This window comes from Phocoena phocoena, chromosome 18, assembly GCF_963924675.1.
Source record: "Phocoena phocoena chromosome 18, mPhoPho1.1, whole genome shotgun sequence".
NCBI classification, from domain to species: domain Eukaryota; kingdom Metazoa; phylum Chordata; class Mammalia; order Artiodactyla; family Phocoenidae; genus Phocoena; species Phocoena phocoena.
The window spans coordinates 22,247,209-22,274,125 of NC_089236.1; the positions used below are offsets into that span (position 1 = coordinate 22,247,209).

A 26,917-nucleotide genomic window follows, 5' to 3' on the forward strand; every position below is an offset into this window, starting at 1 on the left:
TCTCACATGGATCTTAAGTCACCAAGAAGAGGACGGCCAGACAGAGCCAGGACGATGAGCAGACCAGCTCATGAAGCATCTACTCAGTGCAGCCCTCAGGTGGTGGGGAATATCTTCTGCTGTCTCAGGAGAGGTTTGGGGTTGGAATGGGGAGTGGGGAAGCCTAAGGACGGTAGCCTCTCCCTGGGGCAGCTAATTTCAGAACAGCCCTGTCACCCTCTTCTCAGTGGGAAAGAAAGGGGAAGGAGGGGAACTCAGAGTATGGGAGAAAAGAAAGCTTTCAAGAATATCACTAAAAGGTCTGGGGTGAAAGACCCTCGGGGACAAAAAGCATTCCCCCCCCCCCCCCATTCCAAAGGGCCACTTACAACAAAGCCCCTGAAGCAGCGGCAAGAGGTCCTGGCCCCTTCTGCCACTTCTGTTTTTAAAGCTCTCACAGTTTTAAGGGCTGGAAAAAAATGGTTAAGGATGCAAAGATGGAATTTTTTAAAAAAATAGTGAAGGCCTGTTTGAAGTGGCACGGTGAGCATCTTTAATGCTGCAGGTCATCTGGGTGGCTGTCCCTAGGACTTCCCTGGGCAAGATGAGAAGTCCCAAGCAGGGGGCAGGCCAAATGTCACCCAGTCCCTGCCGGGAGAGGCTTTGCTTAAGAGCAAGCTCGGCTGCCTTTGCTGCTCGGAACGGGACAGAACTTCATTCGCTCCTCAGCGGGGTTTTTTCAGGATCTCGGCGTAGAGGACACGAGCCTCACCCAGGGAGCTGGTACCAAACACTTGTTCTTAGCCCCAGTGGTGGGGATTTGGATTTAGCAGGCTTGAGGTGGAACCCAGGAGTCTGCATTTTGAGATGTATCCTCCTAGGCACCCCCACACACGGAGACGGGATGCAGGCCGTCCACACTTTGAGACGCTGTGGGGAAGGCTGGCCGGGGAGAGGAGGGTCTCACCCACCAACCTTGAACCTCACCCACCCAGCCGGCAGGACTCCTGCCTGCCCGGTGCTCTAGGTTGTTAGGGCAGGGCTGGGCCTGAGGTTGGATGATTTTTCCAAAGAGGCCTCTGTGACGCACCAAGCCCTGATGCAGCCCACAGAAGAGATAATGGCTAATTGGACTTTAACACACATTGTAGGTACCTTTTCTGGATTGAAAAAAAAGAGCAACAAAAAGCAAACCGCAAAAGGAAAGAACCCCAGAAGATCCACACTTTGTCAAATGTGTGAAAAACCCAAGGTCCTTAGAGCTGCCCAGGGCTTCATTTCAGGCAAAGACCTTGAGGGTGGCCAGCGCCCGGCTGGGCAAACTTAGCCCTGGTTCCCGGGCCACAGATTCCCTGACCTTCCTCAGTTACATAATCAAGTCCCCTACCCTACCCATCCCTCCGGAGCTTTCCTGACATCATCTTCACTTTGGTTTTCTCACTGGAACCCACACAGTGCGTAAGGTTGAACAAAGACATTTATTTGTAAAAGCAATTCCCAATGGAGCAGAGATCGTATCCATAGACAGTAAAGCGGTGATCATTCAGAAGCCCCCATGCAGACATCAGCGAAACCCAGGGCAAAAGCAGACAGACAGCTCTGCTGCAGACAGCCAGAGAGCTACCAATCCTGCCAACTGCAAAGCAAAATGTCCTTTCCGCTTGAGAACACGGATGTACCGAGATGTCCTGTGAGAAAGAAATTTGGTCTGACATCCACGATGAAGTGATCAGGGAACAGTTGAGGGAGCCTTTTTTTTCTCTTCTGGGTGGCTTGTCAGCTTCCCACAGATACCCGGCTAAGAGCTGAAGCGGTCCTCCACCCTCCAGCGGCAGGGGGCCGTGTCAAAGCCCAGCCTGCTCACATGCCCATCCTTATACTCTGAATGATCTGGAAGATAGCTGAAGGAGGAAAACAAAACAGACGGCTCAGACACCAGACAGCGCACAGCTGGAAACCCAGCCCCACTGCGAGCCCTGCTTCTGCTGACCCCGGGCCCTGGACCTGTTAGCACACAGCTGATTAGATATTTCCTAACAAGGAGTTAAGTTAACAAGAGGTCAGTGAACTTCTTTAAAAAGGCGGCCTTGCTCTGTCTGCTGATGGATGCCTCGGGGATTTATGGATAACTTCTGCTAATTCCACCAGGAGTGAAGGCCAGAAATCCCTCAGGCACTGAGAGATTTGGCCCTCTTTCCCAGAATGTTCTGATGTTGCGGGCAGCGGGGGACAGCGCTTTCGTGCAGGCAGGGCACTCACTTAACAGGTCAGCCAACGCTGCCTCTTCAAAATGGCTGTGACCTGGAAAAGCAGCTGCCCTTGAACTGGAAGGAAGGCCAGGTGCTGGGAGCAGACACGTGGAGCTGGGCCCCCGGCTGCTGACAACCTCTGATACAAGTGCATCTTCAGGCGGCCTGGAACTTTCTGAAATTCGACTTGAAAAGCACCGAGAGCAGCACTGATTTATTCAGGGCGCCGTCTTCACTAAGTGGACCGAACTCCTTCATGAAGGGGTGGGTCGCCTGAACGTCCACAGACAATTCCTGGGACTCCCTCCCCTTATTCTGGTAAGAGCTGGTTGGATAGCACCCAGCCTGGTTTTGTTTATAGGGTTTAAATACGTTCCAGGAGAGGAAGGTCCAACTTCTTTTTCACATCCTCTCCCGATGTGACATATACAATATTGGTCAATAGTGATGGAGACAACCATGATAATAATAGCAATGAACACATATAGAATGATTTTTTTTTTTTTTTGAGGGGCAGCTGGGTATCATGTAATCAAGTGTGAAAAGAACAAGCACAGGACATTCAGGGGAATGTACCCCTTCTCTCCTTCATAAAGTCATCCCGGAATATGCCCAGGAATGCTGCTTCCTAAGTGAAAACCATAGTGAAATACGCTACCCAGAACCCTCGAGAAACAAAGTGTTCGATATTTTATCAACTAACTTTAGTGAGCACATACTATGTGTCAGGCATCGTGCTTTGGGGATCCAAAGATAATTCACACCGAGGGCCCCGAGGACTCTTTCTTGGACAGTTAGATTTGAAGGGTAGATAAAGCACTCAAGTAGTTGGTTTTTCATAAACTAAAAAAAATCCGCATGACCATGACTTTCCTAAATTGGATATACACCCAACACGATTTAATATATCAAGGTTTCATGAATGTTCAGTGTGACCATAATAAAAAGTGATAACTGCTAAGACTCTGCTGTAATATGGTGATAGAGGATGCACAGCGTTTGATCTGATCCCAAAATAGCTCCGGTTGGCTGTACTTCTTGGGCTCTCATTTCTGCTTCTTAGCAGTTATTTGGTCTCAATGACTCTTAGCTCTGCTCACATCTCTGGTGCTACTACACCATCTGCAGTGGGCCCTCTTCTATGATTACGCTACCGTAGACTAAGCCAGAAACAAAGGCGGTTAGAACTATGTATAAAATCAAGTCAACCAGTTGTGTGTGAAGGTCGGAAAGAGTCTTCTCTAGATAAAGGAGTTAATTCAACAAGTTGTGATATTTAACTCTGGTTGTGCTCAGAGGTTTTCTTGTCTTATTCTCATCTGGGGGGTGGCTCTTCACGGGAGAAGTTGCTAGATGGATGAGAAAGTACCTCACCCAAATGTATAAGCTTGCCGGAACACGGATGTTTCCACCCTCCTCTACCAAAGCTAACAAGGAATAAAAATTAAATAAACATTCCTGTGTTCTGGCTCCACAGGAGTGCTGGAAGACAGCTGTATATTCAAGCACACTAGGAAAAAAATATTTACATCTACCGTGCCTCAGGCTTTGTTCTTGGGACCAGGAAAACATCCCTAATTTGGACAAACAGGCTTACTTTAGAGGGGAATGCTAGGGTCAGAGGGAACTGGGTTTGAATCCCATCTCTTCACTGAATAACTGTGTGACTGCATGAATAACTTAACCTCTTCGATTCTGTCTCCTCTGCTGTGAAATGAGGACCACGCTGCTTGCAGCGCTAATACAGGGATTAAATGATCTGACATACACGAGGCTCCTCACACATCAAGGTTTCAGTGCATGGGAATCATTGCCATTATTACCGTTCCTATTACTACGAGGATGGCTGCTGCTTCCATGTATGAGCATGAATACCAGAGCTCAGGTGCCACCTGCCACCCTCTAGAGGTGTGAATTTTCGGAATTCAATAAATAGTTCTGAGCCCTGATTTCTCTATTTATAAAACTGTAGATAATATGTAAAATATCTGCCCATAATAGATGCTCCAAAATGTTATTTCTCCGAGATCTATCCGTAGACAAGGAATCATTATCAGTAGGATAGAGGTTAATGAATACGAAACAGGCTGTCCCTTAGTCCATCAGACCCTATTAAGTTAATTCATGACTTCAAAAGTGCGGGGTAATGATAAAACCACTCAATTCTTTTTAAGGAACTGCTGCAAATTTCTCTTAAGAATCTTAGACAAAGTTTGCTGGCCTCAGAGTAGCAACACATATTAAAACAACGTACCTATTTCTGAGTCTGCTTTAAAAACTAATGAAAGATCATTCCTGACCCTAATTGAATCCATGAATTAACAGGTAAAAATCTGACGGTCTTTAATATGTGTACGGGCGACCCTTTAAAATTGAACCCTCTTGGAGAAATTACTTTGAATAAAGTCTATTTTAAGTTCACCATTTGCCTCCACCTCTAAGATAATGGAGAGATGGTTGTGTTTTATGATTCCTTTTTTCAATGTCTTTAAGAATTGTATCCCTGTCTTTAAGAAGGCTTATGTCAATGTCAGTGTCTTTAAGAAGCCTTCACCATCCTATACCAATTATATTAACTGTACTTCTATGTGCCCGCCAGTAATGACCAGCCCTACAACCCTGGCCTCCCCGATGCTGACTTTCTGAGGCGGTGAACGGGAAGGCAGCCAAGAGTGGGTTCAAAGTGGGAAAGGAAGCGGGGAGTCTGGACCCTGACAAGTTAATAACTTAACAGAGGGTGAACAAAGCAGAGAAAACAGCCGAGCGGGCAGCAGGAAAGGGGCTGTGGGCAGGCGAGTCAGCAGGGAGGACGGATGCCAAGAAAGGGAAGGAGGGCAGGCATTCAAGGTCAGGGGATCTGGCCTTGGGCAGGTCAGAGGTTCAGGAAAATCCAGGCTAGAGTGGGAACTACAGAATCTGGGAGCTTCCACACTCTCCCACCTGTACAGGATCCTGGTCCTTGGTAACCTGAGACGATCACATCTCTCTTTTATTCAGCCCTTCCCTTTCAATGAAATTCTTAGGGTTTAACATGCAAGAAGCACTTGCAACTCAAAAATCAACCAGAACAACCCTCCTGACTCCATGTCTCCCATCCACAGGTGTCCTCTGCCTCTTTACGACCATTTCCAAAAAAGCTGTCTACGTCCTCACTTTCTCCATTTCCTTACCTTTGGGTTCCACCTCATTCCACTGCATTCTAGCTTTTCTCTTCACTCCAGTGAAATAGCTCTTGCTAAAGGTACAAATGACCTTCCATGTCACTTAATCCAACTAGCGTCCTGAAGGACGCTGCCTCTCGTCATACACCCCTACTTACCCTCGCCGAGCGCTCCCTCCTGGAAACTCTCTTCCCTCGGCCTCTGTGACACACCACTCTCCTAGTTTCTAGATTTCCGTCTTCTCTTTGGCTCTTTACACTAAACGTGGTTTATGGGGGTCATCCTAACTCCTCCTGACCAGTAAACAAGAATGTTGAAGTTCTGCAGTGAGCATGGCTGGCTTTCTTCCCTTCATTACATTCCTTCTCCCAGGTGATCTCATCCCGGCCCACAATTTCAGTTGCCACTTAGCTTTTGATGACTCACCAACGTGTGTTGCCAGCCCCGACCTCTCCTCGGAGCTCCAGACCTACACCTTCCACCACCTAATTGATACCTACACACAAGTGGCTCAAAGGCACGTCAAATGCAACAGGACCTTCTCGTGATCTCTCCCCGTTGCCAAGCTTTGCATCGTCCTCCTCCATCTTGCACGTACACCAAAAATGCCAGAGTCATCCTTGATACCTCTGACTGATGACCAAGACCTGTGGGCATTACCTAATAATCTCGTGACTGTGCGTCTTTCGCTCCATCCTTCCCGAAACCACCCTAGTCCAAGTTACCGTCATCTTTCCCCTGGTTCCTGCGGTGACCTCCACTGGTCTACTCTTGCTACGCCTTCAATCCTTTCTCCGTACTGTAGCTAGAATTATTCTTTAAATAAAAACAAGTGAGATCGTGCCCTCCTTGAGTTTCTAACACACCAGAAACATTCTATTGCCTAATCCTTGGTGAAGCCTCCATGACCTGCATCTCCTGGCCCCAGGCAACCTGTCCAGATTCGCCTTCTCCACTCTCCTCCTCTCTTACGGTAAGCCCTCCTGTTTTTAAAAGCTCCCTGCTCTTACTACTGGGCTTTTACACACGCCATTCTTTCTTTCTGAAATACTTTCCCCACCCTACCCTATTGCCTAGATTTACTTCAAAATTCAGAAGTTATTTCTTCAGAGAAGCCGTCTTTGACCATCTGAAGCAGGAGTTCTCAGACTTATGTCTCACAATCCCCTGAAAATGTTTGAAAACAGGCACTGGACCCCATCCCTAGAGCTTCTAATCCCGTGGGTCTGGGGTGGGAACTGAGAATGTATATTTCTAACAGGTTCATAGTTGATGCTCAGGCTGCTGGTCCAGGGACCACACTTTGAGAACCACTTCCCTAGAGCACACCAGCCCTTGGCATTACAGGCACACCTCGTTTTATTGAACTTTGCCGATATTGCTTTTTGTTTTGTTTTTTCTTTTTACAAATTGAAGGTTTGTGGCAACCCTGTGTGTAACAAGTCTATGGGCAACACTTTTTCCACCAGCATTTGCTCACTTCGTGCCTCTGTGTCACATTCTGGTAATTCTCACAATATTTCAAACGTTTTCATTATTTTTATATATGTTACAGTGATCTGTGATCAGTGACCTTCGATGTTACTGTTACAAAGAGATTAGGACTCACTGAAAGGCTCAGATGACGGTTAGCATTTTTAAATTAAGGTATGTCTACCTTTTTTTTTTTAGACATAATGCTATTTATTGCATGCTTAATAGACTACAGTATAATGTAAACAGAACTTTTATGTGCACCGGGAAACCGAAAACTCACGTGACTTGCTTTATTGCGATGTTAGCTTTACTGCAGTGGTCTGGACCCGAACCTGCAATGTTTCCAAGGTTGGCCTGTCTATGCTTTTGCAGCCCTATGTTCCTCTCCTTCAAACATTTTCATGCCTGAAATTTTACATGTTGCAGCGTAATTATTTGTTTGACTCATCTTTCTCCCCCACGAGACCACAAGCTCCAGGAGAGCAGGGATGATTTTGCCCCCAGCTCTACCCCTGGGCCTAAGCTCAGCACCGGGCACATAGTAGGTCCTCAGTAAAAATTTACCGAAGGACTGAACGGTGAAAAATTGCAAACAGCGTGGAGGAAAATACATTTTAAAAACCTCAACTGATTACTCTTCAGACCTAAAGAATCAGCATCAAATGGTGACCTTGAGATTCAATTGCTCCAAGAGCTCAGTTCTGGAGGGGAAGTCCAGTCACAAGTCGAGAACATAAACCCCTTAAGGCCGGGAGCTGGGCCAGCCCAATCCACGCTTCCCTGGGGACTGCCCCACCCCAGCTAACTGAGAGTGCCCAAAGGACACAGAGATGACACAAGTGGATCCCCTAGGAGACTGTCAGAAAGCTGGAACCCTGCCAGACAACGGGGCCTTCCGAAAACCACCTTTATTGAAAGTAAATGGTGGACGATAAGCGAGATCAAGGGAGTGGCTGAGAAGAGAGATCAAGACAGGCCAGAGGAACATCCTTTAGGAGGATAAGCTGACTCTAGAATTCACACAACTTTGATTATTTTTCATTTAAAAAATTTAAAAAATGAAAGCATTGGTAAGAAAAGTCTGGGCCTTGAGAAAAAAAAGCAGAGATGTTAGGAGACAAGACATCGCCAAGGTGGGTCATTAAGCTCCCTGAAAGAATGAGCACAAAGATAGTCAAAGGCAAGATGCCACTTCCCCATGGCTTCTCCAGAGATGGAGAAGAGGGTAAAGAGAGGGAAGCCAGGGATAGGTGAGGGCAGGAGGGCACTGTGAAAAGAGAGATCGTATTAGCAAAGAATGGGATGCTCTCTCCACATTAAGATGGCAGACAGTAGAGCACTCTTCCGAGAAGGAAACCATACACAGACCCAAAGGGCCCCAGGGGCACAGGGCCACAGGGCAGAGGGAAGCACATGACAAGCGAGGCCGTAGGTCACCTTGAGGGAGCCAATGGCTGATGGGACATCTTTTCCAGACTGTGCATCTCAGATCCTGAGGCAGGAGTTCCAGAGCAGACGCATGTCCTCAAGCTTTCCTTTGTGGTGGAACGGAAAGGTTGCTCCAGGGCTGCTGAGTTCCTCAAACTTGCGTCTTGGGGCTGTGACTCCCTCTGGGTGTCACAATTTCAAGATAGTTCAGGCAGTCTCCAGGAAAGGCCAGTGCTTATGCGGTCGACCTGCAAACACGGTGAATTCAAATTTGTCCTGGAGCAAGTGTCCAGGACAGAGCAAGGTGATGGAGTACCCCGGTGGCCCAGTCAAGAAGCAGCCCGTGGCTGGGTCGGGGCTTTATCCACCTGGGAGCAGACCGAGAATGGCCGTCCATCTGGAATCTCTGGACAATGCACATTTTCTGGCAGGGAAAGTAGGAGATGTTTTTTTTTTTTTTTTTTTTGCAGTACGCAGGCCTCTCACTGCTGTGGCCTCTCCCGTCGCGGAGCACAGGCTCCGGACGCGCAGGCTCAGCGGCCACGGCCCACGGGCCCAGCCGCTCCGCGGCATGTGGGATCCTCCCGGACCGGGTAACGAACCCGTGTCCCCTGCATCAGCAGGCGGACTCCCAACCACTGCACCACCAGGGAAGCCCAGTAGGAGATGTTTTAACGGGAGTTCTTTTCAACACACAGTCATATGCTAGAGGCCTGAAGTTGGTGGAAAATCTGCTCCATGGTATTTTGGGGGAAATGGTAAGAGAGAAGGATAATAGGATAATAGAAAGCAGATGGGTTTGGAGTTTAGGTTTGGGTATTAGCTCTCTTTTTAGCTACGGGATGCTGGTTGATTTCCTCTTTGAACCTCTGTTTTGTGATTTGGAAAAATGAGTACCATAGCTTCTTTGTAGGGACTGTGTGATGAGAAAGGAAAATATAAGTGTAGGACCTGGCATTAGAATAAGGACTCAAGAAACGGTAACCAAAATAGTTGTATGAATAGATTCTGCTCACCCCCATTGGCTAGTTTTTAAAGAGTTCTTTCTAGAAGGAGAGAAGAGGCTCCAGCTCTAGCTGTCCCTGCAGAGGTGACACCACTGACCTCTGGCCGGCAAATCCTGCCCTCTCCCTGTCCAGGTGGGAGCTGGGGTTCCTGCAGCTTCCCCAGTATCTCAGAGCTCTGCTCCCCCAAGTTTTCTCCCCATCACGAAGGACAAAATGTTATCTTTCTTTCCTTGCAAGCATTCAGAATCTTGGTCGGCACCTCGCCAGGAGGGTTGAGAGGCAAGGAGACAGTGCAACTAAGGGCCGTCAACATAATGACAATAAGAACAAACATTCGTAAAACTATTACCGGGACTCCACTAAACGTGTGGCGTGCGTTGTCTCATTTCATCCTCGGGACTGATTTTCATGAGGATCCTAGGAGTTTTCAGGTAGGATCCTATCCCTTTTAAGAATGGACGACACTGAGGCTTGGAGTGGGCGTGTGGGTGAGTAGCTTGGACAAGGCTGCACGGCTAGTAGGTGGCAGAGCCGGGTTTCCAACCCAAGGAGGCTGTCCCTGGAGCCGGTTCACACAGCACTTAGTCCTGTCCCTCCTCCACAGCATCCTTAACAAAACAGCCAGTCCTAGGGAGGGTGGGGCTGTGGGCTCTTCCAGAAACGGAGAGGCCTCCAGTGCAGACATAAAGGGAGACCACTGGACCACCAGAAACAGGAGGCCGGGAGGACAGGAGGTATTCAGGCCTAGCTTAGAATGTCTCAGGGAATCACTTTCCTTATCTGTTCTGAATAGGTTGTCCTGAAAAACGGTCCAGGCTGTGACACGTTATCTCTCCCCAGTCCTGCCCCGGCAGGCAGAGTGCCTACCAGACACAGGAGAAGAGTAGAGTCTGTTAACTGCCAGACAAAGGGAACGTCCCTGCCCAGAAACAGTGCAGCTACTCACAACTGATGGTGCCAAATGAACCTAGTAGGCTCTTTGGGAAAGGCCTTAATTCTGGAATCACAGAGGCCAGTGCTGGGCCGGACACAATTTCCTATTTGATGGGCAAAGAGGGTCCAGATGTGTATTCCCTTCTGGGGATGATAAAAAGTCAGTATATCCAGCAACACAGGAGGCACCCCTATACACACACATACACACAGATACACACAAACAAAAATACACAGACACACACACGCAAACAGAGACATGAACACACACACAGATACACACAAACATACACATACACAAACACACACAGACAACATACATACAAAGACACACACAGACACAGACATAAACACAGGCACATGACAGATCCTGCTTCAACCAGAACAGCTTTTCTTTTGTTTCCCTCTAAGATTTGAACAAAGAGGTCTACTGCTCTAAAAAAAAAAAATTAAAAAAAATAAAAGAAAGGTCTACTGCTTTAAAAAAAAAGAAAAGACTAAAACCAAGAGTTTAGCAATTCTGCTCTCTAAATACACTTATTTTTTTCTGATTATACAAGTAATATATGCTCATTGACAAAACTGGAAACTATAGAAAATTAGGAAGGAAATAAGTCACTGGTTAATCCTATTCCCCTAGAGGTTTCCCTTCGATGGGGGATATAAGCTCATCTGTTTCAAGAAAAGCCAGACTTCAAGAATGACTAAAATTCACATAATCTCTAATTAGGAAGTGAGTATCAGGTTCGGCCAGAGAGAAAGAAATGCAATTGAAATGAGGGATAGATGAGGGAGAAGTAGTCTGAGGGAGGGAGGTGGGGTGTGGCTGGTGTGTAAGAGTTTCCCTCTGAGAATCACAGCATGATGGGGATTAAATGGTGGTTCCATTGACCCCGGTTGGAACCTCAGTGACGGATGAGGACAGAGAAGACGGCTCTCAGCTTGCTGCCTCCTGTCCACACTCAGGGACACCCCTGGGCTCAGGAGAGGTGAATGATACAACAGGATCACGAGACACATGTAAGCGCTAACATACTGTCTGGTCAACTGCATGTGAAGGGAAAGACCTACTGTCACTGAGTCCAGGTGCAACTTCTAGTCCAAGAGGAAAGTCAAAAATGCAGAAGACAGTTGTCCTGTGAACGCTGTGGCACTGACACTATAAGATGCGTAGGCCAGGGTTGGGACCCTGCTGTCACTGCCGTGTTCAGGTCAGACATTACTGATGCATAGTGGCAAACTCATCACAGAGCTCTGGGGAGGCCTCCGAACCCTTCTCCACAAGGCTCCTGAAAGAGATGAGGACAAAAGGGAGAGGGAAACCCAGGGCCAAGGGCTGTGGGCACAGCCAGCAGGACGGGCTTCATCCACCGTCCGGGGAAGCACACGCAGACAGCAAGTGTCTCGCGCAGATAGCAGTTGGCGTATCTGTGTGACGGCATCTCTGCCGCCTCAGACGGACATTCCGGGTCACACTTGTCTCTGAGTCTCAAGATAAAAACAAGTACTCTTCAGAAGCTATCAAACAGTTCTCTAAAGAGGCAGGCTTTGAAACCGGGGACTGAGAGTCAGGACGAGCTGCTTATCTGGAAAGAGGCCCCACCGCCTGCAGAAATGGAAGATAATATTTTTATAAAAACGGCCAAGTCTCTAAGAGGGGGGTGTTTAAACCCTTGGGGCTTCAGTGTGAATCTGAGGTCCTAGGAGATCAAATAAAGACAAATGCAACCAGTTAAAAAGGCCCAAGCAGAAGTCCTGGGTCAGGATCTGAACAAGAAAAGTTTCTGGCCTCTTTGCAATAATCATCTGAGGGGACCCAGAAGAGGTATCTGACTAAGAAACAGGTTTTAGATTTCTGATGAAATGTATATAATACTAACAACAATAAGGCTAGTTTCCAAATTAAACCAGACAAAGCAAGATATGGCCCTGAGATGTCCTATCTGGACAACTCCATGTCTCAAAAGCTTTTGCATCTCACAAAGAAAACTTTTTTTTTTTTTTAAATAGCAAAACGGTGGTATATTTGGGGTGCTTTAAGGGAATAAAACTTAGTTTATTTCTCATATGCAACTTAAAGTACAAACCCCTATTCATCGATTTTAGTGCACCTCTGGGCGCTTCCTTTTTCCTGCCTGGGTCGGTCTGAGAGATTCTGATGCTTTATCGTGGGAACATGGTCTCACCCGCTGGGAGTGTTATCACTGAAACTGCTCACACTTCTCCTTGGAGTGAAGAGGCGGGGTCTACAGCTCTCTGGAAGGTCAAGACCAACGTGAGTGGCTGAGCCTGCCAGGTGAAGGCGTGGCCTGGGAGGATGGAAGGCAATGGGAGCCTAAAGCGTCCGTGACACGCCAGTCCCATTCATGGTGCCACTACTTTACGTGAGGGCGATGGGGACAGGGATGGTGGTGACTGAAGCTGCAGGTTTCAGGCGTGCTGTGGGCCAGCACTTACGTCCCTGGAACTATTCAGTACCAGGACAACCTCTGGAGGGGCTTCTCCTATCCCCGTTGGACGGATAAGGAAATCAATACAGAGAGAGTAATGAACTTGTCCAAGCTTATTCAGCAGAAACATAGCGAATCCAGGTTTTGAATCCACATCTGGCGGAGCCCCAAACTATCCTCCCCTCTGAAGCCTCTTATCCATTTACTGCCAGTTGGTCAGTTTTCAAAGAAGCGTCTTGCCTAAGAGACCTTTTGCAATCCTGGAAAGTGGGAACTTCCTTCCTCTGAAGGGGGGTGTATTTAGTACTTAGATAATGTCCTCTGACTGGTTACAACCACGGACTTGGGCTGGACTGGGATCTCGGGGGGTCTCCCTGGTGAGGGGTGGGCATTCCCTGGACATGTGTTTTTGTGCCAGGGGGCTCTGGGTGCCTGTGTGCTGTGCCCTCACTGCTGCCCCGGTTCCTCTTCCTTCCTTTTCGTTATCTGGCTCTTATCAGCACCACCACTGCTGGTACGAAAGGCATGTGTGGAGAACAAGGAAGGCCGGAAAGAAGCCGAGAAGGAAGGGGTCAAGAGTCTGCTGTGACACATCACTCCCCATAATAATGGGGTCCCGTAACCTCTTGGAGGTTTGTTAGCTTGTTTTGCCACGTAAAATGGAGTAAGGGTGACCCATAAGTGAGCCTATACTTAAAGGTCAACATTTTTACCATTTTTTTCCCCAAAGATACTAGGAAAACAGATAAAACCTGCATTCCTTGTGACTTGCCTCACCTGAAAATTTATTTACCCTAGGTACACTGACAGTATTTCTATAATTTTTATTTTTTAAATTAATTAATTAATTCTTGGCTGCATCGTGTCTCCGTTGCTGCGCGCGGGCTTTCTCTAGTTGCGGCGAGCGGGGGCTACTCTTTGTTGCGGTGCATGGGCTTCTCATTGTGGCGGTGGCTTCTCTTGTTGCGGAGCACGGGCTCTAGGCGTGCGGGCTTTAGCAGTTGCAGCACGTGGGCTCAGTAGTTGTGGCTCGCGGGCTCTAGAGCGCAGGCTCAGTAGTTGTGGCACACGGGCTTAGTTGCTCCGCGGCATGTGGGATCTTCCCGGACCAGGGCTCGAACCCGTGTCCCCTGCATTGGCAGGCGGATTCTTAACCACTGCACCACCAGGGGAGCCCTCTATAATTTTTTAAACTGAAGTGTAGTTGGTTTACAATGTTTCAGGTGTGTATAGCAAAATGATTCAGTATATATATATATATATATATATATATATATATATATATATATATATTCTTTTTCAGATTCTTTTCCTTTATAGGTTATTACAAGATACTGAATATAGTTCCCTGTGCTATACAGTAGGTCCTCGTTGTTTATCTTTCTTATATGCAGTAGTGTGTATCTGTTAATCTCCAACTCCTAATTTATCCCTTCCCCCTCTCCTCACTCCGCTTTGGTAACCATAAGTTTGTTTTCTATGTGATACTATTTCTAAAAAAGAACCCTTTGCCCAGCCCACCGTCGATTAGAAAAGTGGGTTTAATAGAGTGAGGTCACGAAAGCAAGAGAATCAGATCAGTGATCAACATCTTCACTACTATTAGAAGATTTCGTATTTTTCCTGTCTGTATAAAGATCTACAAAATGTGAATAACTAACCACATGAACTCAGAGAGGGCGAATGACCTCAGAGGTATCCCAGGGACTTGGTGAAATGGAACTTAAGCCTGGCACACGGGTATATCCTGTTCAAAGGAAAGGGACTCGCTGGACAGGGACAGGAAGGGGTATGTCTGCAGAGGTATGGAAATTCCACCGCAAACTCCAGTGCATTTTGTGCGAGCGTGACAGGCAAGGACGGGGTGAAGGTGCTGATGTGCACACTGCAGATGATGGCAGGACGCTAGACGGGGCGGGTCTCTCCTACTTTGTGCTACAAAAGTGGAACAGAAGCGAGAGAGAGCAGTGGTAAGGGGCTTCAATCATCCAGGCACCGAGAGGCTCATTACGTAAAGCAGAGGAACTGATAAAGGGAAGAGTTAGATTTGAGGAAATCGCATTTTTAAAAAACATCTTTATTGGAGTATAAATGCTTTACAGTGTTGTGTTAGCTTCTGCTGTATAACAAAGTGAATCAGCTATACGTATACATATATCCCCATATCTCCTCCCTCTTGCGTCTCCCTCCCACCCTCCCTATCCCACCCCTCTAGGTGGTCATAATCGCATTCTTTTAAACGAAGAGAAGAGATAGGCAGATAACTGAATCACTTGGCTGTACAGCAGAAATTAACACAACACTGTAAATCAACTATACTTCAATAAAATAAATTAAATAAAAAAGATAGGTAGGAGCCTATGGTCTGCGACTCTGAAAAGGGAGGAACTCAGGAGGGAGAGTAGGAGCTGCAAGAAGAACTGAATCTTGACTAATCCCAGAGACGTGGCAACGGGTATGAATCTAAAGGAGCTATTGTGTTTTTCGTGACGTGTTTGGTTTAGAAAAGGACACGGACAAAGATAGAAGGAAGGGCACAGTACCAAGGACGAACTGAGAAGAGTGACACATTTCTGTGAGAACAGAGCTTGGCCTGAGCTGAAGCTTGCAAAAAAAAATGCTAAAGTTGGCAAAAAGAAAAAGAAAGGAAAGAAAATAAGAAAAAAAGGGAGCTGGTGGTGGATTATTTTTAGATATGATTTTAAAAAGGAGGAGGTCCATTTCTTGGGGATCATGGTGGCATGTTAACAGAGGATAAAGTTAAGAGGACCCAACTCCCCGTTTGATGTCTAGCCTTTCCATAGAAGCTAGTGGTCTTAACTAGATTTAAAGAAGCATCCTTAGAAGAGCACCAGACATGCAGGCAGGGGATGTAGTATGTCAGTAAGGGGTGTGTCCTTTTGGCCACTTTAAGTCCAAATCTCCAGGCCCTGCAGGCTCCCATCCCACGCCCCTGGACAAACCAACAGAGAGGATAGCAGAGACAATGTACTTGATCCCTGAAAAAACTAATGGAGACTGGGAAGATTCCAAAAGATTGTTGTCAGCAAATGTCCCAATTTACCCAAACGGGGGGAAAGATACAGTTCCTACTATGTGAACCAATAAACCTGGCAAAATTTTAATTAAGACGTAATTTAGGGAAGGTTTTTAATCCCTTTGGAAAGGATGGATATTGAGAACTAGCACAGGTTGGAGAAAAACAAGCCAGACTAAATGACTTATTGGCTTTTCCCCCTCTCCTATATGCTACCTAAGGGCACAGGCCGGAGAGGGCCCCGGTTACTGTGTATCTTGAAGCCCAAAAAGAAAAAAAACAAAAAAACCCACCAGCTCTGTATCTATTTAGTTCCTGACAACAAGGGCTACGTGATGACCGAGCCTCCCAGATCCCTGTGACTGGGCTTTGGCCAGTCTTGAGCCTGTCCTACTATCTCAGGCCTCTGTGCCTTTGTCATGCAGTGTTGTTCCCTCATGTGGAATAACCTTCCCTTTGTCTGGCTGTTTGTCCTTCAAAACTCAGCTCAAATGGCACCTTCTCTGGGAAACTTTCTCTTCTGCTCAGTATGAGTTAGAAGGCCCTGATATAGTCTGACTGACTGTGTTTTCTGAGATCCACATGTTGGAATCCTAATGTCCAATGTGATGGTGGTAGCAAGATGGGGCCTTTGGGAGGTGATTAGGTCCTGAGGGCGGAGGCCTCATGAATTGGATTAGTGCTCTTATAAGAGAGACCCTACTGAGCTCCCTAGCCCCTTCTACCACGTGTGGATGCCATGTGAGGATACAAGGAGAAGTCTGTGATTGGGAAAGGGGCCCCCAACCGACCACACTGGTACCCTAATGCGACTTCCAGGCTCCAGAACTGTGAGCAATAAACTTCTGCTGTTTGCAAGCCACCCAGTCTATGGTAGTTTGTTCTAGCAGCCCGAACGCACTAAGACGGTCCCTTGCCCACGCTTGCCAAACCCTCTGGGTGCTCTGCTGTCAGAGTGTTCTTTTCCTGGGAGCAACGACATGTTCCTTATCTGTCTCCCCAGTGCCAGCTGCCCCCTGAAGGAGCTTGTATCTCCAAAGCCCGCACAGCGCCAGGCACACCAGGGACCCTCAAGACACGAGGGCTGCTTGCAGGAGTTTTGCTGAGAGGTTCAAAGTCAACCTGAGGGGAGTTGTCTCTAATTGTTTTCTGTGGGCTTCTCCAAATCTAGACTTTTATCAGTGCCTTGGACGAATAATATACTTTCAAGAAACCATAAAGCTGGGAGAGAGAGATAATTAGATGAAGGCTCAAGGTTCAAGATCTAACAATCTACAGTTTGGCCATAAAGCCTGAGAACGTAGATAACTTTTTTTTTTTAACATCTTTACTGGAGAAAATTGAATTACAGTGTTGTGTTAGTTTCTGCTGTATAACAAAGTGAATCAGCTACATGCATACGTATATCCCTGTATATCCTCATATCCCTTCCCTCTTGCGTCTCCCTCCCACCCTCCTTATCCCACCCTTCTAGGTGGTTGCAAAGTACGGAGCTGATCTTCCTGTGCCACGCGGCTGCTTCCCACTAGCTATCTATTTTACATTTGGTAGTGTATATATGTCCATGCCGCTCTCTCACTTTGTCCCAGCTTACCCTTCCCCCTCCCCGTGTCCTCAAGTCCATTCTCTAAGTCTGTGTCTTTATTCCTGTCCTGCCCCTAGGTTCTTCAGAACCATTTTTTTTTTTTTTAGATTCCATATATATGTGTTAAGATACAGTATTTGTTTTTCTCTTTCTGACTTACTTCACTGTGTATGACAGTCTCTAGGTCCATCCACCTCACAACAAATGACTCAATTTCGTTTCTTTTTTTTTTTTTGCGTTACGCGGGCCTCTCACTGCTGTGGCCTCTCCCGTTGCGGAGCACAGGCTCCGGGATGCGCAGGTTCAGTGGCCATAGCTCACGGGCCCAGCCGCTCCGCGGCATGTGGGATCTTCCCGGACCGGGGCACGAACCCGTGTCCCCTGCATTGGCAGGCGGACTCTCAACCACTGTGTCACCAGGGAAGCCCCACTGCAATTTTTCACAGTGCTCTGAACTATGCACTGCTAATGCAGGGCAATACACTGAATGCATCATGTAACATCACTAACCATACTGTACATTATTATGTAATATCAGTAAGCCATTTATTATTTATGTTCTTCTACGTTTCCATACTTTATGGCTACTCTGTAGAAAAACAGCTTAACAACCAACAATGAAATTAAAATAGAAATGTTCATGGAGCTTTATATTAGGTCTAAAAAAAAGTCTATTTAATATCTACAGCACGGGGAATATTTGTTTTTATCCATCCATCCATCCATCTAGCCAACGAGATTAACCACTCCCTATGTGCTAAAAACTGTGCTAGTATCTAAAAATTTAGTGGAAGTTAAATACTGTCTTCCCTAAGCTTATATCCTAGTAGAGAGAAATGGATAATAAGTAAGCAAATTAAATAATTTCAAATGTCGATGAGGGCCATGAATAAAATAAAACAATGTGTGATGCAGATAGGGGACAACTTTAGATGGGAGGGTACGGAGATGCGTCTCTGAAGCTTGCAGGAAGTTGACGTGAAGAAGAGCTTGGTGGGGCCTGGCTGGCCATTAGCTCTCTGTAAGTCTAGGAGGTGCTGTGATTATTAAAAATGAACTGTAAGACAAAGGATTAATCTCCAAAATATACAAGCAGCTCATGGAGCTCAGTATCAAAACAACAACCCAATCCAAAAATGGGCAGAAGACCTAAACAGACATTTCTCCAAAGAAGATATACAGATGGCCAACAAACACATGAAAGGCTGCTCAACATCACTAATCATTAGAGAAATGCAAGTCAAAACTACAATGAGGTATCACCTCACACCAGTCAGAATGGCCATCATCAAAAAGTCTATAAGCAATAAATGCTGGAGAGGGTGTGGACAGAAGGGAACCCTCTTGCACTGTTGGTGGGAATGTAAATTGATACAGCCACTATGGAGAACAGTATGGAGGTTCCTTAAAAAACTAAAAATAGAACTACCATACGACCCAGCAATCCCACTACTGGGCATACACCCTGAGAAAACCATAATTCAAAAAGAGTCATGTACCACATTGTTCATTGCAGCTGTATTTACAATAGCCAGGACATGGAAGCAACCTAAATGTCCATAGACAGATGAATGGTTAAAGAAGATGTGGCACATATACAGAATATATTACTCAGCCATAAAAAGAAATGAAATTGAGTTATTTGTAGTGAAGTGGGTGGACCTAGAGTCTGTCATACAGAGTGAAGTAAGTCAGAAAGAGAAAAACAAATACCGTATGCTAACACATATATATGGAATCCAAAAAAAAATTGGTTCTGAAGAACCTAGGGGCAGGATAGGAATAAAGACAGACGTAGAGAATGGACTTGAGGACACGGGGAGGGGGAAGGGTAAGCTGGGACGAAATGAGAGAGTGGCATGGGTTTATATACACTACCAAATGTAAAATAGATAGCTAGTGGGAAGCAGCCACATAGAACAGGGAGATCAGCTCGGTGCTCTGTGATCACCTAGAGGGGTGGGATAGGGAGGGTGGGAGGGAGATGCAAGAGGGAGGGGATATGGGGATATGTGTATACATATAGCTGATTCACTTTGTTATACGGCAGAAACTAACATAGATTGTAAAGCACTTATACTCCAATAAAGATGTTAAATAAATAAACTGTTTGGGGCATATTAATAAAAGGAGGGTTATGAGACAAAAAGCAGGGACAGACCTACTATCTCTGTAGCAGTTGCACCATTTCTAGACCAACTTCTGCAGTTGCAAACGCAATACTTTAAGAGAGTCATGGCATGTACGGAAGGGTCTAGAAACTACATCTTATGAGGACAAGGCTGAGAGAACTAGGGAAGTTGAGTTTGCAGAAGGAGTCCCTAGGCAGTCATCTTGAAAATATCCGAAGGGTCAAGACGTTCAGAAGCGAAAGAGTCTAAGCTGTGTGGTTTTCGGTGTCCACACCTGCACTACCGAGGAGACACCACAGTGTGGTTCAAAGGAGGGGAGATGTTTCCAATAGAATCAGAGCTGCACAGAAATGGGGTAGGCTTTTTAAAAATTTTTTCGGTACGCGGGCCTCTCACTGTTGTGGCCTCTCCCGTTGCGGAGCACAGGCTCCGGACGCGCAGGCTCAGCGGCCATGGCTCACGGGCCCAGCCGCTCCGCGGCATGTGGGATCTTCCCAGACTGGGGCACGAACCCGTGTCCCCTGCATCGGCAGGTGGACTCTCAACCACTACGCCACCAGGGAAGCCCTGGGATAGGCTTTTTGAAGGAGTGAGCACTCCTGAAGTATTCCAGCAGTGGCTGGGTAAACTCTATTAAAGATGAGGGATCTCTGGGTTGGACAAAAGACTCCCTTTGAGGACACATCTTTAGGGATGGTGTACACTTTCGTTTCTTGGAGTGGAAGATCTTCTCTCATGTTGGAATCAACTTTAAAAAATTGAGCCTTGGGGCTTCCCTGGTGGCACAGTGGTTGAGAGTCCACCTGCCGATGCAGGGGACATGGGTTCGTGCCCCGGTCCAGGAAGATCCCACATGCCGCGGGGCAGCTGGGCCCGTGAGCCATGGCCGCTGGGCCTGCGCGTCCGCAGCCTGTGCTCCGCAACGGGAGAGGCCACAACAGTGAGAGACCCACGTACCACAAAAAAAAAAAAACAAAAAAACTGAGCCTCACACAAAGGCTTGTTTGGCAATAGTGCCAAGACCATCGGATCCCTCCTTCCTCCTAAGAGCTTTCATTTCCTTGCAAGAGTGGTCTCCTAAAGGTCAGAGGCACCTTTAGTCATGGGCGTCTCTTGCCATTGGGGAGGAATGACGTCTTCCTGGGAGTTCTAGATCTTTGCAGGAAGATGTGTACTCCTCACCTTCCCTGCCCTCAGCGACAGTGAGGAGATGGAGGATGGGAACATCTAAAGACCTACCTTGTTGATAGAAGTGACCTCCACTCACCAGTACTTCAGAGACCCAACCCATGGGGACCAGGAATTAAGTCAAGGCTCCCAATTACAGAAGTCAACTAGAAACAACTGCATGATCCTTCTGGTCAAGTCTGCACTGTGTGTGTGTGTGTGTGTGTGTGTGTGTGTGTGTGTGTGTGTGTGTGTGTAAAGCTCTCTTAACTTGCCACCTTCCAGTATCAGGTGACTGCATCTTGAGGCTCAGGTCAAAGGCTCTGTTTTACCCAGCACCTCTGCAGAGCTTCCCTTAAGGCCTCTCCTCTCTGGATGTGGATTATCTCAGGCAGACAGGTGCTCCGCTTTCTGTTCCAAATGCCCTCTTTAGGTTAGGTCTTCAGAGAAAGCTTTAACTGAACTCTGAAGTGTAGCCAGCCAAGTTAATTGCTCAGTGTAGTCATTTTATGATTATGACTTGAGAGCACATCAGTTCTGTCTCTACTCTGTTTGCTGGGATGGCAGTGAAATCAAAACGTGTTAAGATGAAGGCTTTGGGCGGCAATTAACTTGAATCCCAGACCAATATAGTTTTTGTCTATTTACCTTGAGAATAAAACATGTGTTTTTATAGGACAAAGGAGACCATGGGATATAAGGGCAGCGAGAAACCCATACCTGAGCCGCAGACAACAAAAACAAACAGTGCCAACAGCCATGGTCCCACAGGATATTTCTCTTCTTGCGGCCTCTGAAAGGGAATGGGAGAAAGTAAGATTAGCTTCATTCATTCAAGAAGCATTTACTGAGTATGGCTAGTCACTAGACACCTCTGTGAATGAGACAGACCCAGTCTCAATGCCAGCGGGCAGATCTAGACGAACAAAGTCAATTTTAAGGGATCAAGATTGGTTTGGAAAAATTCATCAATGACCTTACTTAATACCCCTGTAATTCAATGAACTGGGTGGTTCTTAAATATTCTGGGGACCGATGAGGTATAAATACACAAACCAATACAGTGATTAGGGAAGCCAAAAATGATATTACTAATCATCGTTTCTGTTGGCTGAAAGCACACTTCATGCCAGGCACTCTAGAAAGCAGCCAACAACCGCGATCTCTAGCACTCACAACTCCTCGCAAGGCCAGTATTGTCATCTCCATCAACGAGCCTCCATCTGAGGCTCAAGGTTTGCTAACTGGGACAGCAGCTGGGATTCACATTTAGGTCTCCCTCTTCACGGAGCCAGGGGATTTTCCTCCAACAGATTCATCTTGAATTCCTGCATCCGTGGCTTCCAAGCAGGGTTACAGAGCACAGCCATTTTCTCAAAACTTTCTAAGTGCTAAAAACCTGGGAAGCCACTGCAGTGGAAACCCTGGGAACAGTAGACGCACCGCAGCAGCTGTGTATGGAGATGAGGGGAGCGGCGTTTTGTAATAAACCTCCTAATTCTTAGTGACGCTTATGCTTGGGAGAAATCTCAGCATCCCCGGGAAGCATAAGGGGACCGTGGTCCCCACACGGACCAGCCCTGCATACTGCCTGCTCTTCTCAAGCCAAAAGCACAGACGTCAGAGGAAGGTCCCTCTGCAACTCCTCTGGGTCTGTGCACAGGTAAGGCTTGGTCCTTACAAGCAAATCAATCAATGGAAAACCATTATTTTCTGAGAAAGGCATCTGAAAATGTGGGGAATTTCTCAAGTGAAAAGGGAAAAGGTAGAGTGAAGAAAAATGAAGAACTCACTAGATATTCCCTCATTGACATGAGCCCAAAATAGGCTGTGGCCAACATAGGTTAAAGAACTTATTTTATCATAGACAAGGCAACAGTTCTGCGGTTCTCAGCTTACCTGTTCCATTCTTAGAGAGCCTTCTCTCTTCTACCTCAGTTGAGCTCACTTGGCACTTAAATCACCAAGTACTTTTTTTAAAGATAGCATTTATCACAGTTTGTATCTCGATGTTTATTCTTGTGATACTGTGTTTGATGTCTGTCTTTCCACAGACTGTAAGCCCTGCAAGGGCAGGCACTGTGTCTCTTTCATATATCAATGTATAGCAACGTCTGGCCCAGAACTTAAATACAATAGATGCTTAATAAATGTTCTTCGAAGAATGAATAAGCATACAAGCCCCACTAAATAGGATGTCTTAGGTCCGCTAGCGTAAAGAAAGGGTCTAGGAAGGATATTGGCTCCTTTAATACTCCCCAATTGGTGACAGGGTTATTCCAGCATTTCTCTTACTAGAGAAGTATGGATTAGTGTCAGTGGCAGGTAGAATCTAAGGATTAAGACCATTCACTTCTCCGACCTTGACCACTTGTATCTACCAACACTCTTGTATGGTGGCAAATCTCATTGCAAGGGAATACATGGTTTCTTTTGACTAGAAGAAAGACAAAATCAGTCTTAAATAATTGCATAGGATAACTTTAATCAGCATTTGTACTGTGTCATTCTTTAGCACTTAAGACCAAGTCAAGATCAGAGCAAGTAAATAATAGAGGTATTAAATAAAGTTACCTGAACAGAGTGTGACATTCACCCCTCTGCCCCTTCGCCAACTTCCTAATCACTTGTGATAGTTGACCAGAAACAAATTCTGTTGCTGTCATCCCACTGATGCTAAACGAAAAAATTCATCTAGTTCTATCTCCAGCAGAGTCAACAAGTGAATCCAGGAGCCTGTGGATGGATTTTTGGTCTCACGCAGTTACCAAACGGAATCATTTATTTTTTCCTTTGCAGAAAAACTCAAATTATCAGGACACAGGGCTTGCATCCTGATAACACAAAATCCTTTTTGATGACATTCCACAGTGAATCCATATTATTGTGGACTTTCAGAGCTCAAGAACTCCTTGGCTGGTCACGATACCAATATATCGTTTTTTTGAGAGCCTTGAGTTACTTTTTTGGGGAAGCAGTGCCCGGCACAAATCTTTTGGGACAATTCACCTAAGCCTGAATCTGCTGCTGGGAAAGGTAAGAAAAGCAGTAGAATCATGCAAATGACATGGTTCATGTCCCACAGGAAGTTGTCACTCCCTGGGCTCCAAAATGCAGAGGATGGCTTTCCCTGTGATAAGATACCAGCAGGGTAACTCAGAACTCTGAAATTTAAATCGCCCTTTCATTCTGAAGAAGTTACTACCGTATAATCATGAAATGATTATTCCATTTCTGTTACCTGGGAGAACAGTATTGATTCACTACATAGCTGTAAGCTGATAATGAAATACCCAAGCATCTATATACAATTAAAGGAGTTTATTTCTGAACAATTATTCTGAATTTTCTGTTAGAATCTGCTCACGTGTCTGCATTTACTGAATTTCATTCTGAACAAGTTACCCCTTACAAGTTACTTCCTTCAAAGTATAACCATGTTTGATCTCTAATTAGGAAAATGAGATTTAAGATTTAAAGTGTTTCTTTTTGAAAGAGAATTTCATTTTTCTTTTTGGATACTGATCCATTTACAATAAAGTTAACCAAAAAGCCTTTCTAACCAAGGGAAAATAAACATACATTGTGGCTTGGTTTGGAAACCTTTCATTACAAAGTTAGTAGGACCATTTAGAAACACTCATAGGCGCCAGGCACTTCTGAAGGGCCCACCCCATGGTATATCAGAACCTATTAAAAATCCATTCAGACCATACATTAAACATAATTTGAAAATATCCCTGAAAGTTAAGTTGAACTGCAGTCAAGTTGACTACATTTCCTAGATATTTAAACAGCTTTTCCTCCAAATTTTCCATTTTCTTTTCTTAGTTTGGAGCCAATCATTTTTGTTTCAGGTACCAAACATTTTCTAGTGGTCTTGAGAAGCTAGAAGTGGCAGACACTGACTTTATCGAGCCCAATGGGTAAAACAGCTCTGCAAAGCAGTTTCTGTTTTGTTGTTACTTCTGCAGTCAGATCAGTTGTCAACTGAGGAGAATTAAGTGACCTCTGTTTTTTCAGTTCACTAAAAGGAACCACACGACTAGAAATTTTCAGTAAATCAGCTAGTCTGTATGATATCCTGGGAAGAATTGAGCTCCTAGGGATATAATCCCCGAATACTTTAACATCCTGCAGTAGAGATTGCAGATCCAGCTTTGTGCTCAGTTAAGCAAACCAGCTTCATGCCTTTGGCTAAAAGCAACTGCCTCATCAAGGCTGCAAGCTCTTCCAGCCAAACCTCAAGTTTCAGCTGAACTTCCACTGAAGTGTCTGGGATAATAGATTCCATGCGCCTTTGCTCATACACTTGGAGACCAGCTCTACTCAACAACTCATCCGAGGGCTGCCTCTGAATGTCCAGGATCATGGGCCTGGCAATTTCTGTTGAAGATCATTTGCTTTCCTAAAAACAAACAAACAAACAACACACACACACAAAACCCTGTACTTAAGGCACAGATTTTACATAAGCATTGTTATAAAGCTTTAGTCTATGGTTTTGGAGGTGCAGAATGCCTGGCAATAAGCTAGTCTCTAAAGTTCTGGAACATACTATCAGGTTGAGACGGAATTGATGAGGTGAACAAGGGGAATGTTGCTTTTAAGCTTTCGCCGAGTGGTGCGGGGCCTCACTGGAGAAGAGACCGAAGAGGAGGATGGAGGGAAATACCGGCTGAATAGCATCCCTAATCCCCAATTTATACACGGAGACCATTACAAAGGGGCAGGAAAGAAAACCTTATCTTGGTGTGTTTGCTGGGGATGGAGGGCAGGGGATGAAGCCTAGGAGGGAGACGTGGCAAAGGGCCTCTCTTTACTCATTCATTCATTCATTCATTCATTCAACAAAACCGAGCTAGCACCTACTAGGTTCCAGGCCCCCGGCGTCAAGCAGTTGGTTTAACTGTTCCCTGAAGGATGTGACTTTCGTCTTTCCCGGAGACAAAGGCCCAGTTCTCTTCTGGGGAGGCCCTTCTGCGCCTCCGCGGTAGCCCCAGCAGAAGCTCCCAGAGGGGCCACGGCCAACCAGGGCCCTTTCCGCTCAAGCGAGCATAAGTCCGCGCCGCGGGGAGCCCGGCCCTCAGCGCCCACCGTGCGGGACCCCGCGGGAGGGGCAGCCCGGGGCGCTGAGGAGGGGGAGGCTGGCCCCGCGCCCGCCCAGCCCGGGCCCGGCCCCACGCCGCCCGGTCAGCGCCGCCCCCGCCTTACCAGGGTTTTGGCTACATTCCCCCTCTGGGTGATGTTTTTGCTGTGCTTCTCGTTAGCCATCCGGATGCGCTGTTTGGCCACCATGGCTCGGGCGCTAGGAAATGCTCTCGACTCCCACCTGCAAGGATCCTCCCCCACGTGAGCCCCCGACAGGGCCGAGCGCGTCCCGCCGGCCCCGGGCGCTGCAGGTGGCAACGCGCGGCCCCCGAGCCCCGCGCACCCCGCTCCCCGGCCCCCAACGAGCCGGCTCCAGAGAGAGGCCAGAGCCCGGACGGAAGTAATCTTTCATCTCAGGAAACCCTCTCCTACTTCCTCGCCATCCTTCCGGTCCCCGCAGCTACCTAACCAGCGCGGCCCCGAGGCGGGCGCTGCGGCGCGTCCTCCCCGCACCTGGTGGCCGGAGGGCAGCGCGCCGAGCGGCTTGGGCCCCGGGGCCCCAGGGGTGTCAGGATCCAGCTGCCGAACGCGGCGGTGCCGAGGGCTTCGGCGGCCGCGGGCTTTGTGCGCTCATAACAGCCGGGGGCTCCTCGGGCCGGGACCCACTGGGTCCCGGGGAAGAGAATGGGGTGGCCGCGCTCCGAGCAGGGTCGCGCTGTTTCCCCCGCACCGCTGCCCCCTGGCCGAGGGCTGGGCTGGAGGTGGCGGCCCGGGGTCCTCAAAAGACAAGTTGAACAAGGACAGGGCTGGGCCCGCTCTGTTGGGGGACAGTCCGAAGGAGCCTCCCCTTAAGGGGTCTGGGCAAGGCCACTGCAGGAGCTTTCTCAAGTGCTGCGAAAAGGGCCGGATCTCCCCGGGGATGGGGATAAAGGGGGTGTGGGGATGGAGTTGGGACAGGTCTTCCTGCCTGGGTGATTGCGTGGGTTACACGGAAGACGGGCCAGCGCCACATCTGAGTGAAAAGTGGAGGAAGACCTTAGACCTGCCGCCCAGGCGGGATTTGGTGATTGCCGACTGGAGGTGGGTCGCTTTGACCCCCTGGCGCAGCTTGGATCTCCTCCAGCCACCCTTGTCCCTGGGAGTCTGAACTGGGAGTTTTCCTGCGGTACCGGGATAAAAATGGAAGTTTTCCTAACTCACAAACATTGGTACCAGGCCCTAC

At 47.1% G+C, this 26,917-nt stretch overlaps 1 protein-coding gene across 1 annotated transcript; it reads right to left on the minus strand.

Annotated features, from left to right (window-relative positions):
• Positions 1–1,438: 1,438 nt before the first annotated feature.
• On the minus strand, positions 1,439–26,083 carry SERP2 (stress associated endoplasmic reticulum protein family member 2). The gene is made up of 3 exons (XM_065896250.1): positions 25,819–26,083; positions 21,325–21,397; positions 1,439–1,880 (listed from the first exon to the last, which is right to left on the minus strand). The coding sequence occupies exons 1-3, from the start codon at positions 25,900–25,902 to the stop codon at positions 1,840–1,842; spliced, it is 198 nt and encodes a 65-aa protein (XP_065752322.1). The 5' UTR covers positions 25,903–26,083; the 3' UTR covers positions 1,439–1,839.
• Between the last annotated feature and the right edge of the window lie 834 nt (positions 26,084–26,917).

Excerpts from the sequence above, each read along its gene's own strand:
- SERP2 (XM_065896250.1), bottom strand. The coding sequence starts at position 25,902 with ATGGTGGCCAAACAGCGCATCCGGATGGCTAACGAGAAGCACAGCAAA. Across the intron at positions 21,398-25,818 it reads GGAATGTAGCCAAAACCCTG|AGGCCGCAAGAAGAGAAATA; the intron begins GTAAGGCGGGGG and ends ATTCCCTTTCAG. Across the intron at positions 1,881-21,324 it reads TTTTGTTGTCTGCGGCTCAG|CTATCTTCCAGATCATTCAG; the intron begins GTATGGGTTTCT and ends TTCCTCCTTCAG.